Source organism: Myotis myotis, unplaced genomic scaffold, assembly GCF_014108235.1.
Source record: "Myotis myotis isolate mMyoMyo1 unplaced genomic scaffold, mMyoMyo1.p scaffold_m19_p_11, whole genome shotgun sequence".
Classification (NCBI taxonomy): Eukaryota; Metazoa; Chordata; class Mammalia; order Chiroptera; family Vespertilionidae; genus Myotis; species Myotis myotis.
Genome location: NW_023416315.1, coordinates 53448469 through 53465356, shown reverse-complemented (window position 1 = coordinate 53465356; position 16888 = coordinate 53448469). Strand labels below are relative to the sequence as shown.

Here is a 16888-nt window from a genome sequence, read left to right as displayed (position 1 = left end):
CTGGGAGGAAGTGACGTGACGCAGCGGTGCGGCCTCCCCGCGGTGGTGCGGCCTCACGGCGGCTGTCTGGACTCGGGCTGGCATGTCGGCTCTGACGCGGCTGGCGCCTTTCGCTCGCGGCGGAGGCAGCCTCTTCAGAGGCCTCCGCGCGCGGGAGGCTGGAAGCAGAGTCCGTCAGTGAGTGTCGGTCGGGGGTGGGATCTTGGCCTGTTTCTAACAGAAAGTGCCGGTTTTCGGGACGTTCTCACCTTGACACTGGGCGCCTGGGACGGACCCACCGCGAGGCATGCTGGGACTTGTAGTCGGCTGCGCCAAGGCCAGGGGGAGTTGTGACAGCGGGGTGGGGGGTGAGGGGTACGCAGGGACACTACCCTGCACCAGGGGGATCCTGCGCTCGGGATGTTCACAGTTGGATGTGGACACAAGTTGAAGCTCACCTGGAAGCTAGAGCAGGAGTTGGGGAAGGGAGGTCGGTCCAGGCCGCGGAAACAACCTCTACGGTGTGTGCATTTGAGGGGTCAAGGGCAGGAGTGAGGCTGGAGACTTGGGGCATAGGGAGGGAACAGTAGAGGACCCTGATGGCCGGCTGAATAATTTAAAACAGGCGACAGCCGTCGTTGAGCGGCTTCAGTCCGATGTCTTGTGGCCAGATTATAATTCTGAAAAATTATAATCCCACTCAGGCTGCAGGTTGAGGAATGACTTCTCTAAGGCACAGGAGTGTGGGCGGTCACTCGGAGTGTGGGAAGGTGGGAGAAGGGAGACCCAAAAGTAGATGCTTGGGCAATTCAGAATTTTCTTATTTTTTTAAAAAAAACATCTATTTTTCAGAGCAGTTTTCAATTCATGGCAAATTTGAGCGGGAGGTACAGAAATTTGCCATATACCCTCCTACCCCCACGCATGCATTACCTCCTCCATTGTCAGCATCACTCATCAGAGTGGTACATTGGTTACAATTTGATAAACCTACGTTGACACAGCATTGCCACCCAAAGTCCATATTTTACGTTAGGGTTTACTCTTGCAACACTAGAATTTAAGAGAGTGAGCAAAAGAGTCATCTGGTGAGGTAGGTAGCCTAAGAAACTGACTGGAGAGCATGGCGCTGGCAGGACATACCTACCAAGGGAGGGCACATCTACCAAAAACAAGCTGGTAGTGCAGAGAGGAGAGATTCAGTAAGAGCAGGACTGAAAATAGTACCTTGGATTTTTCCAGGTAGTGTTTGGAGACCCCTTAGACCAGCGGTTCTCACCCTGTGGGTCGCGACCCCTTTGGGGGTCGAACGATCCTTTCACAGGGCTTGCCTAAGACCATTAGAAAACATATATATAATTATATATTGTTTTTGTGATTAATCACTGCTTTAATTATGTTCAATTTGTAACAATGAAAATATATCCTGCATATCAGGTATTTACATTATGATTCATAACAGTAGCAAAATTACAGTTATGAAGTAGCAACGAAAATAATTTTATGGTTGGGGGTCACCACAACATGAGGAACTGTATTAAAGGGTCACGACATTAGGAAGGTTGAGAACCACTGCCTTAGACCATCGTTTACACTTTACCAAGAGGCAATGCAGGATAGTGCCTGCCACATTAGCTGCATGACCTTGGAAGTTTCTTGATCTCTTCATCCCTCAGCTTTCTCACCTGTATAATGGGGATAATAATGTTAACTTCTAAGGAATCAAATGAATTAGAATTCCTGAAGTGTTTTAGGACAGTTACTTGTGCATTGTAAGCACCATGCAAGTATTATTATTCACCTGTTGTTGTGAGGGACCTGAGACTCAGAAATTAAAGGACTGACTTGCCTAAAGTTACAGATTGTTAAGGACTAGAGGCCCAGTGCACAAAATTCGTGCACGGGTATGGTCCTTAGCAGCTGCTGGCTGCTGGCCAGGGCCTTCCTTCGTTCCACGCCATGCCCTGGTGTTCAGAGCATGTTATAACGAGCGATCGAACGCCTGGTCTGTTGAACTCCTGAGAGGACACTTTACATATTAGGCTTTTATATAGATAGATATAGATATGGAGCTGGGACAGGTGTGAGGTGGGAAGAAAGAAAAGGCCTAGGTGTGACCTGAGCACAGACAACAATGAATAACTACCAAGCGGTAGCCCTGAGGGAGACTGGAGGGTGCTCCTCTTAAAAAAAGAAAATACTTTTATTGATTTCATAGAGGAAGGGAGAGGGAGAGAGAGATAGAAACAGCAGTGATAAGAGAGAATCATTGATTGGCTGCCTCCTGCACGCCCTACACTGTGGATTGAGCCCACCACCCGGGCATGTGTCCTGATGGGGAATCAAACTGTGACCTTCTGGTTCATAGGTCAACACTCAACCACTGAGCCATGCCAGCTGGGCTAGGGGGTGCTCCTCTTCACTGAGGTCTTGGTTCTTCCACAACGCACACTGATTTCACAGTGTGAGTGACCATTAAGTGAATAAATATTTATGGAGTGTCTTCTGGATTCCAGGATCCTTTCTAGGTGCTGGGGATAGAGCATAATTCAGGAAAGAGAATGGAGCTCCCATTATGAAGAGAGGACACAAACAAGTAGAAAAGAAAGAACACACTTAGGTACTACTAAGTGGTGTGAAGAAAATAGAGGGGGATTAATCTACAGTGTCCAGGATGAGTTACTGGATGGGTTACTGTATGCAGGATGATGTGGGGAATGCATGCCTGAGAGTTTGACTTGAAGTAGGTCCTGAGTGAGAAGTCAGCCATGCTAACATGCCAGAAAGGACCTCTCCACAAAGGCTCTGTGTGCTGCTGATGGCCTGCAGGCCCGTCAGGCTGGAGTGGGGGGAGCAGAGGGAAGGGTGGTAGAGGTGGGATCAGAGAGATTAGGGAGGGCTTTATAGATGACAAAGGCAAATTTGATGGGAGGCCATCGAGGCTTTTAAACCTCAAAGTTATATGATCTGGTTTTTGTTTGTTCTTTTAAAAATATATTTCTATTGACTTTAGAGAGGAAGGGAGAGGGAGAGAGAGACAGAAAAATCAATGATGAGAGAGAATCATTGATAGGCTACCTCCTGCACAACCCACACTGGGGATCGAGCCCACAACCAGGCCTGTGCCCTGACTGGGAATTGAACCTGCCACCTCCTGGTTCATAGGCTTAACCACTGACACTCAACCATCAGGCCACACCAGTTCAGGTTGGTTTATGTTTTAAAATGTAACTTTCACAGAGAATTATGGTGCATTTTTGTGTTTAAACTTGATACTTAATCCTGGTTTGGGACACCCATTTATTTCAGATCATAGTTAAAACACTATGAGACTCTAGCAACAGTGAAATGTGGAGAGTGGGTTTGAACTATAATTCTCAAATCTTATTTAATGAGTTTAACTGCTGGGCCTTATAACTAGACTAGAGGCTTGGTGCACAAAATTCTTGCATGGGTAGGGTCCCTAGGCCTGGCTGGTGATCAGGGCTGATCTGTGGGGTGACCAGTGGGGCAATCGGGAGGCCCCTGCTGGCACCTGCCTTGGCTGGCCTGGCGCCACCTGCTCACCGGCCCCACCCCCTGCTGTTGCTGCCTGTCGCCTCCCTCTGCGGGGCGATCAGGGGGGTCCCCGCTGGCACCCACCTTGGCTGGCCTGGGGCCTGCAGGCTGGGGGCAGCTCCTACACTGAGTGTCTGCCCCCTGGTGGTCAGCACACGTCATAGCGACTGGTCGTTACTCCCGTCGTTCTGCAGTTCGGTCAATTTGCATATTAGGCTTTTATTATATAGGATAGTATCTAAACCTATCAAAGAGGAAGCCTATTGTTACAATGTCCTCTTTCCCATAAATATTGCAGTGGAGCCGAGGACATAATTTACTTTTGAAATAGATGGCTAAATTGATTTGCTTATTTGTTTTCTTTGGATAAAGCTAGTGACTGCTTAACTACTATAGGTTCACAATCCTTTAACCAAAACTCTTGGGGCCAGTAACTCATTATCAACACATTCATATTTCTGGTGCAAGATACAGGAATATTCACTAAAGGAAAATCATCATTAGTCTCTTGTCAGTTCAGGCCGCTGTTTGTTGCTTAACAAATTTAAAGTGAGCTTATGAAAAATGAGTCTTTTGAGGGCTTGTGGAGCTCTATCATTCTGTATTTCATGGAGGAGAGGAGAAATGTTAGCTTCAGTTTCTGGATGGAACTCAGGGTTTTGGATGACTGAATACTTTGAAGATGTAGCAAGTTGCCTAACATTTTCTTTTTGGCTCGTAGTGCTGGTGGCGGTGTGCACATTGAGCCCAGGTACAGAGAGTTTCCCCAGCTCACCAGGTCCCAGGTGATCAAGGGTGAGTTCTTCAGTGCAACCATGTGGTTCTGGATTCTCTGGCGCTTTTGGCATGATTCGGATGCTGTCCTGGTAAGTGCAGAATATTCTCCTTTCTGTGGGTGGGAGGAGGGAAGAAATAGTAACTTAGCTTGTTCCCCCCCCCGCCGTGTGTAGACTATTTTTCTAGCCATGATTTTGCTTTTTGCTTCCTTGGTTTTAGTTACCTGGGACACCTGTGATCTGAAAATATTTAATGAAAAATTCCAGAAATAAACAATTTATAAATTTTAAATTGTGTGCCATTCTGAGTAGCATGATAAAATCTTGTGCTGTCCTGCTCTGTCCTGCCTGGGATGTGAACCGGACCTTTGTCTGGCATTTCCACGCTGTATACACCACCTGCCAGCTAGTCGCTTAGTAGCTGTCTCAGTTATCAGATTGAGTCGATTGTGGTAACGCAGTGCTTGTGTACAAGTCTCACCCTTATTTTACTTGATAATGGCCCCAAAGCACATGTGGACATGCCACATGTAAAGTGCTTCCTTTAAGGGCAAAGGCATGTATGTTAAGGAAAATACAGTCTGTGCCTTGGGTTCGGTACCATCCATGGTTTCAGGCATCCACTGGGGGTACTAGAACGTATCCCCTGTGGATAAGGGGGGCTACTGTACATCCCTTCCCCGTATTGTCCTGTGTGTATGCAGTAATTTTGTTAATGAAACGTGTCTCTCTCCTTTTGTACTAAAGGGTGCACAGGTAGATAGTCCATGTTTTATGTTTTGTGTTAGTTTGCCATATTTGGAGGGACACTAGAAACTAGTTCTTTTACCTTGTGAACTAAGGATTCATCAGGTTAAGTTTCACACTTAAAATCTTTAAATGATGAATGTTATCTAGTCTGTCTGGAGGCCCACGGCAACCAAATTGGGGTGGGATAGATGTGGGCTAATTTGTTTTGAGGAGGGAAGTTTTTACTTGGCATCTTATTAGCCTCAACTGAACTTTTATCGCATTTGCACCGACCCTGTTCTCTAGGAAATGAATGAAGCCTTTGAGCCACTGAAATCTGTGCTTGTTGATCCAGAATACTTTGAATTTTAGTCAATTTGGTTTTGTTTTTAGGGTCAGAAAAAAATGTTAAATTATGCACAAGTTTTAGAGGCATCAGGTGGATTAGTATCCCATTTCTCCGAGAACTTCTCTGTGCCCTTGTCGCCCAGTAAGGGAGCTGCCTAGTGTCCACACACCAGCAGCACGTAGACACCTGTCTCATTGTGGGTCAGCTGCCAGGAGGATATGTGGCTGTTTGGTGTGAGACGATGGTGCATCCAGATGCCCCCTAGATCGGGATCGAAGACGAACAAGTCCACCCGAGGCTCCCAGATCTCCCAGCAGGAATGACAGGACAGTTTGAGACATCCATTATGTTTTGCCAGGGCTTCAAGTCATTGTTGAGATGTGGGGTATCCTTGAAATCTGTTGTCTCCATTCCTACTGCTCTTCATCACAAACACATACTCAAACTCTGGCTCAGGCTGGTAGCTTCAAAATGGGCAGGCTTTTACAATTCAGCTCACATGGAACAATATGAAGAACAGTTGGACCATCGAGTAAAGTAGAATTCCCTCCTGTGGCATGTCAAGGGTGTGTATGTTATAGCCTTATATTTTCCTTATATATTTTTCCTTTAAATATTTTTTTTTTAAATTAATTGTGTGGAGTATAAATTCTTGACTTTTTTTCTTTTTTTTTAATGATGTCACCAGGGTCACTTTCCATATCCAGATCCTTCCCAATGGACGGATGAAGAATTGGGTATCCTTCCAGATGATGAAGACTGAAAGTGTAAACTAAACTCTTTACAAGTAGGTAAAATTTCTATTTTTTGAAAGTTATATTTACTTTTTTTTATATAAAGAAAGAAGAGCTCATTCTTTTTTAAAAAAAAAACATTTTTTAGTGATTTCAGAGAGAGAGGGAGATGGAGAGAGATAGAAACATCATTGAGGGAGAACCATTGATTGGCTGCCTCCAGCACACCCCCAACTGGGGATCAAGCTCACAACCCAGGAATGTGTCCTGACTGGGAATTGAACTGGCGACCACTCAGTGCATGGGATGATGCTCAACCAGCTGAGCCACATCAGCCAGGGCTCATGTGTCTGATTTCTGAATTTAGTATTTTCACATTTGCTGTCCCCTGTGCTCCCGCCATCTCTCACCCTAATTTGGTTTCATCTTCATTTTCATTGTATATTTTAAAAATTTATTTTTTCCTAAGTTATGTTACAAATTAGGGTCCCACTTAGCCATCAAAGGCTTTTAAGTACCAAGTCTACACAGGGATTACAGGGTGGACAAGACAGATAGGAGCTTACAGTGCATGTTTATAGTTGCAAAACTACTACCGTCTTCTACGTTTAGCACTTACATGGAAAGTTCCAGCATAGGGGAATGTTATGATATGGATGTGCATGGAAATGAACTCTTTAAATAGTAAAGGGTTACGACCCTTTCATTTTCCAGATCAGGACATCAGTCAGTTTCCCTTCTTTCATAAGGAAGGTAGCAGGAGAAGTTCCTTTCTCTACAACCCCTTGGGGGTTAAGACATTCTTATTTAACGGTTTAAATCATTGTACAGTTTAATTGCCATCATTCAGAACGCCTTGGAAATTTTTAAAAATATATATATTTTATTGATTTTTTACAGAGAGGAAGGGAGAGGGATAGAGAGTTAGAAACATCGATGAGAGAGAAACATCGATTAGCTGCCTCCTGCACACCTCCTAACTGGGGATGTGCCCGTAACCAAGGTACATGCCCTTGACTGGAATCGAACCTGGGACCTTTGAGTCCGCAGGCCAATGCTCTATCCACTGAGCCAAACCAGTTAGGGCTGGAAATTGTTTTAAAGGATAGGAAGCATTAAAAGATAGTTGAGTGTTTCCATTAAATTGTATTATTAGTATTGCCTTTTTAATTAGAAGTAGCTTATTGGCATGAAAATTACAGCAGTTTTTGGATATGCAGGGCCGAGGGGGATGGCAAAAATGTCTCCAAAAGGCAGGTAATTAAGCTGTTTTATAGTTTGTATGTCTCTGGGTTTGTTATGGACAGTGAGAGGTCCCAGGCCCTCTGCTTCCTGTGTTAAAGTGTCTGACAGCACTAACCCCTTCCTATCCTCTTACAGATTTCCCAATATTCCCACACTGTCATTATTGTTTTTTTTTTTTTTTAATATATTTTATTGATTTTTTGTTACAGAGAGGAAGGGAGAGGGATAGTTAGAAACATCGATGAGAGAGAAACATGGATCAGCTGCCTCCTGCACACCTCCCACTGGGGATATGCCCGCAACCAAGGCACATGCCCCTGACCAGAATCGAACCCGGGACCTCTTGGTCCGCAGGCCGACGCTCTATCCACTGAGCCAAACCGGTCAGGCTGTTTTGTTTTAATAACTAGACTGTAAGCCCTTTGCGAGAGCAAGGTGATTTTGCTTCCCTCCTCTACAAGGCGACTCACATGACTGTTGCTCAGTGGATGCTTAAATAATTGAATAAACAGAATTATAGATTTGAGTTAGTGAAAATAAAAGTACTTAAAGCTTTTCCCTTTTGTTTTTCTGCAGGAGCAAGGTCAGAATTTCAAGAGATTGTGAACTTCATATTGTCTATTGAAGTTGTAAATTAAAGTGGTTTGGTCATGAATGAGGAACTGAGTTATGTATGTTTCTGAAAACCATTCTCTGTGGATTATTTCCTGTGCCAACTGCTTACAGGCCCTTTCAGTGGATCCTCTTGGTTATCTCATGGCAGGTAGCCTTGGGTCCATGTGTCAGAGAGGAAATTGAGGCTCGGGATGAAGTAACTCATGTAGCGTCACTCATGATGGGTGGCGATATTACTCAGACCCCATACTTTACAGTGCCATACTGCCTGCCTCCTTATCGAATGTCTGTCATACATATGTTGACAATTAATGTGAAAACTTGCCATTTCTCTGCTGCTGGTGTATTCCCGAGTGTGCAGAGGGTAGCCATCAGGGCAGTCCATTTATTGTGCTTACATATCTCCTGTGGGTTGGGCACTGTTCAGTGGCCATTTGTGGAACTCATAAGACAAACTTCTAATTAGGAACTCTTAGGCTGGAGGAATGGGAAACAAGGGTGAAATGGAAATTTTACTTTTTCTAAAATTTGTTTCAAAGTACTTTCCAACTATAGCATCATAGTTCTGAGAGTAGGTAGGACAACATCTTCCTCTCTCCACAGATAAAAATCTCCAGTATAGAGTGGCTTCATGACTTCCTAGAAGCATTACTATTCATGTATTTCCAACTTAGGTTTTTGACCACCTAAGCACTGGGAATGCAATGCTAAACAAGACAGATAAGAGTCTGTTCACAGGGAGCTTAGATTTTAGGGAGGGAAGATAAGGTTTACTAAGTGCTGTGAAGGAAATAACACTAGGTGATGTGTTAGAGATGGGTGATATTTTGGGTGAATGGGGAAAGCATTTTCTCTTAAACCTGAACTAGTATGAGGAACCAGTTGTGTGAGGGTCTGAGTGGGGAGAGCTGTAGGGACAAGGAACAGCAAGAACCAAAGTCTAGGTTGGGACCAAAGTCTGTGTTTAAGGAACAAAAGATCCAGCGAGGGTTCCGGCAGGTGAGGCGAGGTTGGGATAGGTAAGGTTAATAGGTCATAGTTACAGGTTTAGATTTAGGTGATGCACTGAAAAGCTTCTGGCAGGCCCCGAGCAGGGTGTGTGGGGTTGTGATTTGATGAGCATTCCTCCTCCTTAGGTTTGCACTCCCTCTTTAGTTCTCAGTTGTCAGTGGGCATGACAGTCAAAGTCAAAGCAAATGGCAGCTTCACCCTCCCCCACTCCAGCTCCAGCAGTCCTGAGCCTGTTGTAGGGGGTGCTGGCGGCATTCCCCTTGGTTTTGTGTTTACTCACCTGTTTAAGAGTGAGCTGTCTGAGCTGATAGTCTAAAAGGCCATGAGATTTCTGTACTTTCTGGTTCTCATTTTTGTTGCCCCTCCATATCAATAGTTTTGGGGAAAATACAATTTATAACAGTTAACTCAAGTAGGATAATGCCATTAGCTCTTATCCTTAGAAGGCAAACAAAATTGCTTGACTTGAATAAAAGCTAACGTAAAAACAGTAGTCTTTTAACTCAGCTAGTGTGGCATCCACTTGGGCTGGGAAAACAGTTTGAGCTGATGCAGAAATTGTCTCCAGCCTTTTCTCAAAGGAACTGGTCTCCACCCTGCTATTACAGTTTATGGGAAAATATTTAAGTGACAAGGGTCCCAAAGAGATACCATATATATATAATTTTATTGATTTTTTACAGAGAGGAAGGGAGAGGGATAGAGAGTTAGAAACATCGATGAGAGAGAAACATCGATCAGCTGCCTCCTGCACGCCCCCTACTGGGGATGTGCCTGCAACCAAGGTACATGCCCTTGACTAGAATTGAACCTGGAACCCTTGAGTCCGCAGACCGACGCTCTATCCACTGAGCCAAACCGGTTAGGACAATATACTTAATATATTTGATGTATGGCTATTTATAATTAAATAATAGGGAAAACTGACTATGAGGCCAGGCACTGGAGTCACACTTTACATCTGTTAATTTATTAAATCCTGACATTCTTTCCATTTTATAAATGAGGAAGTTGAGCTATAGATGGATTAGGTAACTTGCCCAAGCTACACAGCCAGTTAGAGAGCTGAGGTTCAAATCCTGTCTGGCTCTAGGTTAAGTCAGCTTATCTCAGAGTTAGCATAGCATGGTGTAAACCTTTTCATGACCTACTCTAAGAAATAATTTTACATTGTGACCTGAGATATAAATTACATATATATGTATACAATTCCAAAGTTTTATGAAACAGTACTTACCTGTGATGCACTCTGATGTTTTCTCTTATTGTACATTAAAAAATGATGGTTCAGAGACTGATTTTACTACTCACCAATGGGTTTCAACCTGCAGCTTGAAAAACTGGCATAGAGCATAAGAACTCAGGCTTTGCAGTCAAGCTTGTGGGCTGACACAACTCTACCATTACTAGCTGTGAGTTTGGGCAGAGTACTTCTTTGATCTATGCTACAGTTTCCTCATTTGTACATGAGTTAACTAGATTAAACGGGTTAGCATGTAAAGCCCTTAGAATTGTGTCTGGCATGAAGGAAATACTCTCTTAATGGAAGTAACTGTTACTTCTAGACCACTGAGTCTAAGGTAATTTTATAGTGACCCCTGCGTACCAGTTTGCCGTCTATAGGAAAGCCTCCATATGAAGATAGATTCAGCTGTAACCAGACATCCCAACAGATGTGGTGCCACCCCTCCCTTCCGCCTAGGACGACAGGCATTTAGGACTCTCCCTGATTAGGAGTTAAAGGGACATTCTAAGTAAGTTTTAGGGCGTGCCTGGTAGGTGGAGAGATGGACCTTCATAAATGGAAAGGTAGGTGGTGAAGGAATTATTGATGACAACAGAAGATCAGGTGTCACATTTTACACAGATTTGTTCCTGTGGAACCTTGAGTGAAAATACAATGGGATATCTAGTCAAGTTAGAGACGGGAGGTATTGTGTGAGGAACACCTGCTGTATGCATGATACAGGGAGGTAGAGTCATCGTGGTTCCACTTGCCACTAGAACTCTTCTGTAAAGGTCCATCTGGTTCCCTGCTGCCACCTCTCATCAGGAGGGTCATGGGAACAGTGAGAGAAAGGAAGAGGGCTGCTTGACCTGCCTCAGCAGCTGGGCCTTTGCCTTTTGTCACCTATACAAGCAGTGGCTTGCCTGATTAATGAAGCAGTGTGCCTGTACAACATCCATTTCTAGCCATACACACCGTTTCTGTCCACATTTCATTATAGGCATCATGACCACAACACAGTAATATTAAAGAGTACTGACGAGTCCTGGCTGTGTGAGCCTAGGCAAGTCATTCTTATTCAGGGCTCCATATTCAGTAACTGAGATGAGACCTGGACCAGATTATCTTTAAGAACTTTCTGTTCTGGTATTTTATGCATCTAGGAGTTTATGCATCTAGGAGAAGTATCTAACCCAGACAGTAGGTCCAATTATCACAGCTTCTCATAAAATTTCAGATTAGTGTGATAGGGTTCTCTATCACAATAATTAAAGTATTCATGATTCTGGGCTAAATTTTAAGGAAAACCTCTTATGGAATAATACATTCTTTAGAAATAAGGCCAGGATTGCTATAATCATGTATGAAGGTTATTTAGAAAATGTGTTTCAAAGATGTTTATATTCACAGAGTTACATTTTTCAGATGATAAAACTGCAATTCAGAGAAAATACTTCAAGTCTGGGCAGCATTCTATGATTAGAGGGGAATGAGGACCAGAAACCTCAACTACTAGTATGTGCCATCTGGAAGACTTTTCTGTTCCTTCATATTGTTCTCATTCTGTTTCCAGATGAAGTTGATGATGTTTCAAAATTGTTCACTTCTGGAAACTTTGCTCAGTACTTTGACAGTTTGAAGATACTCAAAGTATCTTTCAAACTCCAGACATTGAAATCAAATGCACAAAATCAACTCAGGTAGCCAGCATAAAAAGAAGTATAAAAACCATTGTGGGCGTACTTTCAAATTTAGATGTTTGCACATGTGTACATTCTGTGTGCCAAAAAAGTTTGAAACTCATAAACACAGACGACAGTGTGGTGAAGGCCCGAGGGAGCAGAGAGGGGGCAATGGGGGGAAAAAGAGGACACCTGTAAACAATAAAGATAAATTTTTTAAAAAGTTTGAAAACTTCAGACTCCTTCAACGACTGAATTAGAGCATGTATTTCAACTGAGCCCTTGGAGGAGAAATCAGGTTGCAGAATTAAAGTACTTGTTGGTCATCACTATAACAGTGTAGCCAGCACGATGTAGCAGGCATCCATCTTGACAATTTAAAACTATCCTAAGTGTAACTTCTACCCACCAAGCAGTAATCAGCATTGTATGTGTGAAACAAAATGTACACTTCTGAGGTCCTCCATTGCCTGCAAGAACTGTCAAAATCCCGACTACTTCTGTTATTGAATGTGATAATGCTAGAAAAATAATGTTGATAAAGAATTCTCCATGCAGTCAATCTTTATTATAGCAGTATTCGCATATTCACATCAAGTACATAGAACTTTTTTTGCCTTTTATATAATACAGAGTTTTTAAATAACTTTACACAGAAATAAATTTCTTCAATCTGAGTTTCAGCTATCTTTATTTAATTCTTCATGCTTTCTATCCAAACTGAACAATATTTTCCATTGTACAAATTTACATGAGAAAAATTCCAAAGTACAAATGAAGGGACCTGAGCAGGAAAGGGAACCAAAGTATCAAGAAGTGGGGTTGGGGGAGAATTGAAGAAAAAAAAAAAAGATTCAAGCACTGAGGAGTAAGGGTCAAGAGGGAGACGACATCCATTTGACTGAAAATAAATGTCTTTTTTTATGAATTGAAAAATAAGTTTTAAAAATAGTTACTCCATAATTTTTGCAAAGCAGGTAGAGAGAGGTCTGTGGACAATTAAAAAGCCCCCATCTTCCCAGACTCCATGAGAACCTTCTGAGTGTTTGGAACGGAAGTGAACTAAACCTGAACCTTTGGCAGCGAGAGAGGAATGCGTATGAGAGCTGCCGCACGGTTTGGGGTAGTAAGCCTGGAGCCACTTCCTCAGGTAAAACATGAAGGGTTTGCCTTTCTTCTCCTGTATAGAACTGTCCTCAAACCAAGAAGGTAAATGAAATGGGGGGTGATGTCCTTTTTCTTGGTCTAAACTAAAGAACAATCATAAGTACTGTATAGAATCAAAGGAACATGTTGGTAAATGGTCAAATTCAACCCCCTGACCAGTTGTATGCTCCTTTTTTAGAAGCAGAAATTGCTGAGTGAGGAAAGGTTCAGAGTGTACAACCGACAAAAGATTACCACACAAATAGATCACTGTCATAGTCCTTCCAATCGGGTGACATCACGAAGGCCAAACAGACTAGTGTGTAGCATGGCCAAAGGAAACAGGACCCAACAAATGCATTTTCAAATGGAGGGAAAAGGGCACAGCATAACACATACCCCCTGTATGTAAACTAATGTAACATGAAGATACACAAACATAAAGGTTAGCCACTTTTGTTGGTAATTAATGTGAGTAAAAAGGCATCATGTTTTCATAGCTGGTTTTAATCAGCTATGTCCGGAACACACACAAATGTATAAGGAAGGAATGATTTAAAACAAAACCGTTCACAGCTTAGAAAAGCACACTTATTGCACTCTTACATTTTATTTCAGATAATTATGGTTTATTTCCCACCCTCACATCAATTTTTCCCTACCCTCAGACTTACTCCCACGCCCTCCCCTGTCCTATTTGGTCCATTTTCTCTCTATTTGTGCCTAGTCTGTGAGCTTTGTTGCTTATGCTAGTTTGAAGTTTCCTCCGATGTATCTCCTACTCCACCAAAGCACACCCGGGTTAAAAAAGCTTAATACACAAATGCAACACAGTAATTTTCAAAAGAAAACCAGTACTAAGCAACTTACTCATAATCCCCATCTGCACCCCTGTAACCAGAACCCTTCCTCTGCCACATCTCAGTGAAACCCATCCCAGTCCCACACAGATACCGTGCTGAGAACCAGCCACGCGTGGGTGCTGGACAACCCACCCAGCCTGCCAGGAGATGCGGATTGTTTGCACAAATCCTTTTTCACTTTTTTATACTTAACAGGAATAAATATATTTCAGTTCTTTGTTCTTAAAGAGTATTTCAATCTATAGAATTCTTTCAAAAAATGCATCACAAAAAAACAGATACACTGGCTGTGTACTCATGCACAACTGGTAATACCATTGTAATTAGTCAAAACAGCTAAATAAAATTAAACATTTTAATAAAACTGATTTAATAATAAGACTAAATAAACAGTTCAAGTTGTGATGCTAAAAGATCTACTTAAATATTTTTTGAGGTGGGGACTAACTGTCCCTATGCATTTTAAAATAAAGCCCTGTGACCTTAATTTAAGAATTTAGGAATTAAGTTTTTGTCCTTTTCTATCTTAAAAATACCCACCAGAAACTGTTAACTACCCTTTCTACAACTGAGAAAACTTAGGACTGAATTTCAATGTAAATATCTTTGCCAAACAGAAGTATAAATAAGTTATCTGAAAACAAAACAAAGCTTAGCTTATTGCCTACTGTACTGATATCACAAAACCTTACCAGCGTTTTTGATTTTACCAGAGCTAGCAACATGGACCATGAACACACTGGCCACGTCATTCTCCGGTGGCCAATATACAAATCAGGCAGCGATGCTACCGTACTCTTCGGGTGCTCAGTGACCTGTGGGTGTAGGAATACCCCTCAGTGAGCACCTTGAGAACTCGCTGTGACAGTGCACTGCCTTTCCTGGGGCGGTGAGGAATGAAGATATGAGAAGCATACCACGGAGCGTGTCCAGTGGGCAGCAATGGCCAGGCCAGGAACTATTCCAGTGCTTCCCATGAAGGAGGCCCGACACCTCACAGCACCCCCAACAGGATTAGCAGCACAGTCCTGCTTAATTTGCCAACCAGTCCTGGAAGGCAATTGTAATGTTTCAAACTCTGAAAAATCTGTGTCTAGGTTGGCAGCAGTACTCTGGAGACTGATAAAATCTAATTCTGCCCCATATTTTAATTTCTTTCCCCCTTCTCACTAAGTTAACACACACAACTGCTGCCCAGCCTATAGTACTTCAACCTTGAACTACACAATTTCTTAAAATGTCTGTCAAATATTTCTGTTATATAAAAATTCCATGCTTTGAGAACCTATGGGAGTAGAAAAAGTTTCTCTAGAAATGTCACTGAACTACAATTTCAACCTATTTGCACTATATGATAAATATATCTGACTATACTAGGGGTTATGTGCTTTAAAAAAATAATTTTGTTCACTGAAAATTTACCTGTGTTTTCATTTTTTAAATGTGATTTGGCTATAAACTCTTTAGTGCATTTATCTTTGCAGTCTAAATTGCACTCTAAAAAATATTAACACAGCTGAGTTAGACCAGAGTGGCTGCTCTCTTCATAAATCACTGATTTCTGCTAAAATTTTAGCTTTTTTTTATTGCATCATGAAGGCACAGTAAGATCATTTGGCAAATTGTCAAGGTATTTCTCTACAGCCTCACCTACACCATTTCAATGTCTGATCTATAAGCTATTTTGTGTTCACACTCAGTAAACCTTCCATGTCTGGCTATGTGTGTGTTTTTAAATAGCCTAATGGTTGGAATCTGCTGGTCTCCAGGTGCTGCTATTCTAGCACTAACAAGGCCAACTTGGACAAAGAAGAGAATCTTGCAAAATGGGTAATCACTTTCTCCCCCCTTAGCTGGGCAGTTGGTCGGAGTATCTGCACATGTGACAAGGCTGTGGCTAACTCATTATGAAGGTGCACTGTCCTGCCAAGCCCACTGACAATTAAAATTATATCATTGTTAGTGAAGTGATACCATAACTATTTAATTTCATGCAACTGACTTAAGGTTGATATTCTGAAACGTACCCCTAAACAGGTTCTGGCACCATTTGCAACAACATTCAGACACTCTGCTACATTTTTCAGTATTACTGCCTAAATGTATAATGCCCTTCAGGACAAAATGAGAGCGTTCAAATACAAGCACACATAAAAGTTAAAATCCTAAATCATCTTCATGTTCTAGAGCTCCTGACTTCATATTTTAAATAAATATTCATTACCTCATTCTGAGGAGGTAGTTTTTTGAAGAGGTCACCTGAACTCTGTAGTATGTTTCAAACTAAAGCTAGATGAGGTTTGCCTGAGGCAGAGGGTGAATGTACAGGGGGGGCGGTGAGGCTGAGGAGGGGTGTGCAGCAGTGCCAACGTTGCCTGATGAACAAATGATAACATTATGTGATTAAGAGCTGTGACCATATCCCATGAGAATCTAGGAAATATTTAGTTTCAGGTGGACAGTGGTGAAGTCCTGAATTATCTCTTTATAACTAATCTCTTTCTTCTCCAACACCAACATGAATATAACACATATACTTCATATATGTGATTTTATCTTCTAGGATGTCCCAGTACATCCTATAGATCTCACATACAATCAGGGACTGCACGTCCAGGAACCAGATTTTGACAGCTAGACAGAGCCTTCTTTTAAGGTGCACACGAGTACAAAGAATCACACTGAATTTTTCTATTCACAAATCCCTTTTATAAACTACTTTTTGGCCAATATTATTTCAGTGGCAAAAATCTACACCCTAGACCAGTGATGGCGAACCTTTTGAGCTCGGCGTGTCAGCATTTTGAAAAACCCTAACTTAACTCTGGTGCCATGTCACATATAGATATTTTTTGATATTTGCAACCATAGTAAAACAAAGACTTACATTTTTGATATTTATGTTATATATTTAAATGCCATTTAACAAAGAAAAATCAACCAAAAAAATGAGTTCGCATGTCACCTCTGACA

At 42.2% G+C, this 16888-nt stretch overlaps 1 protein-coding gene across 1 annotated transcript; it reads left to right on the top strand.

Annotated features, from left to right (window-relative positions):
* The first annotated feature begins 1 nt into the window (after position 1).
* On the top strand, positions 2-8029 carry NDUFB2 (NADH:ubiquinone oxidoreductase subunit B2). Its single transcript, XM_036328547.1, has 4 exons — positions 2-177; positions 4259-4403; positions 6080-6178; positions 7947-8029. Exons 1-3 carry the CDS (start codon positions 83-85, stop codon positions 6152-6154), a joined length of 315 nt encoding a protein of 104 aa, XP_036184440.1. The 5' UTR covers positions 2-82; the 3' UTR covers positions 6155-6178; positions 7947-8029.
* Positions 8030-16888: the final 8859 nt, after the last annotated feature.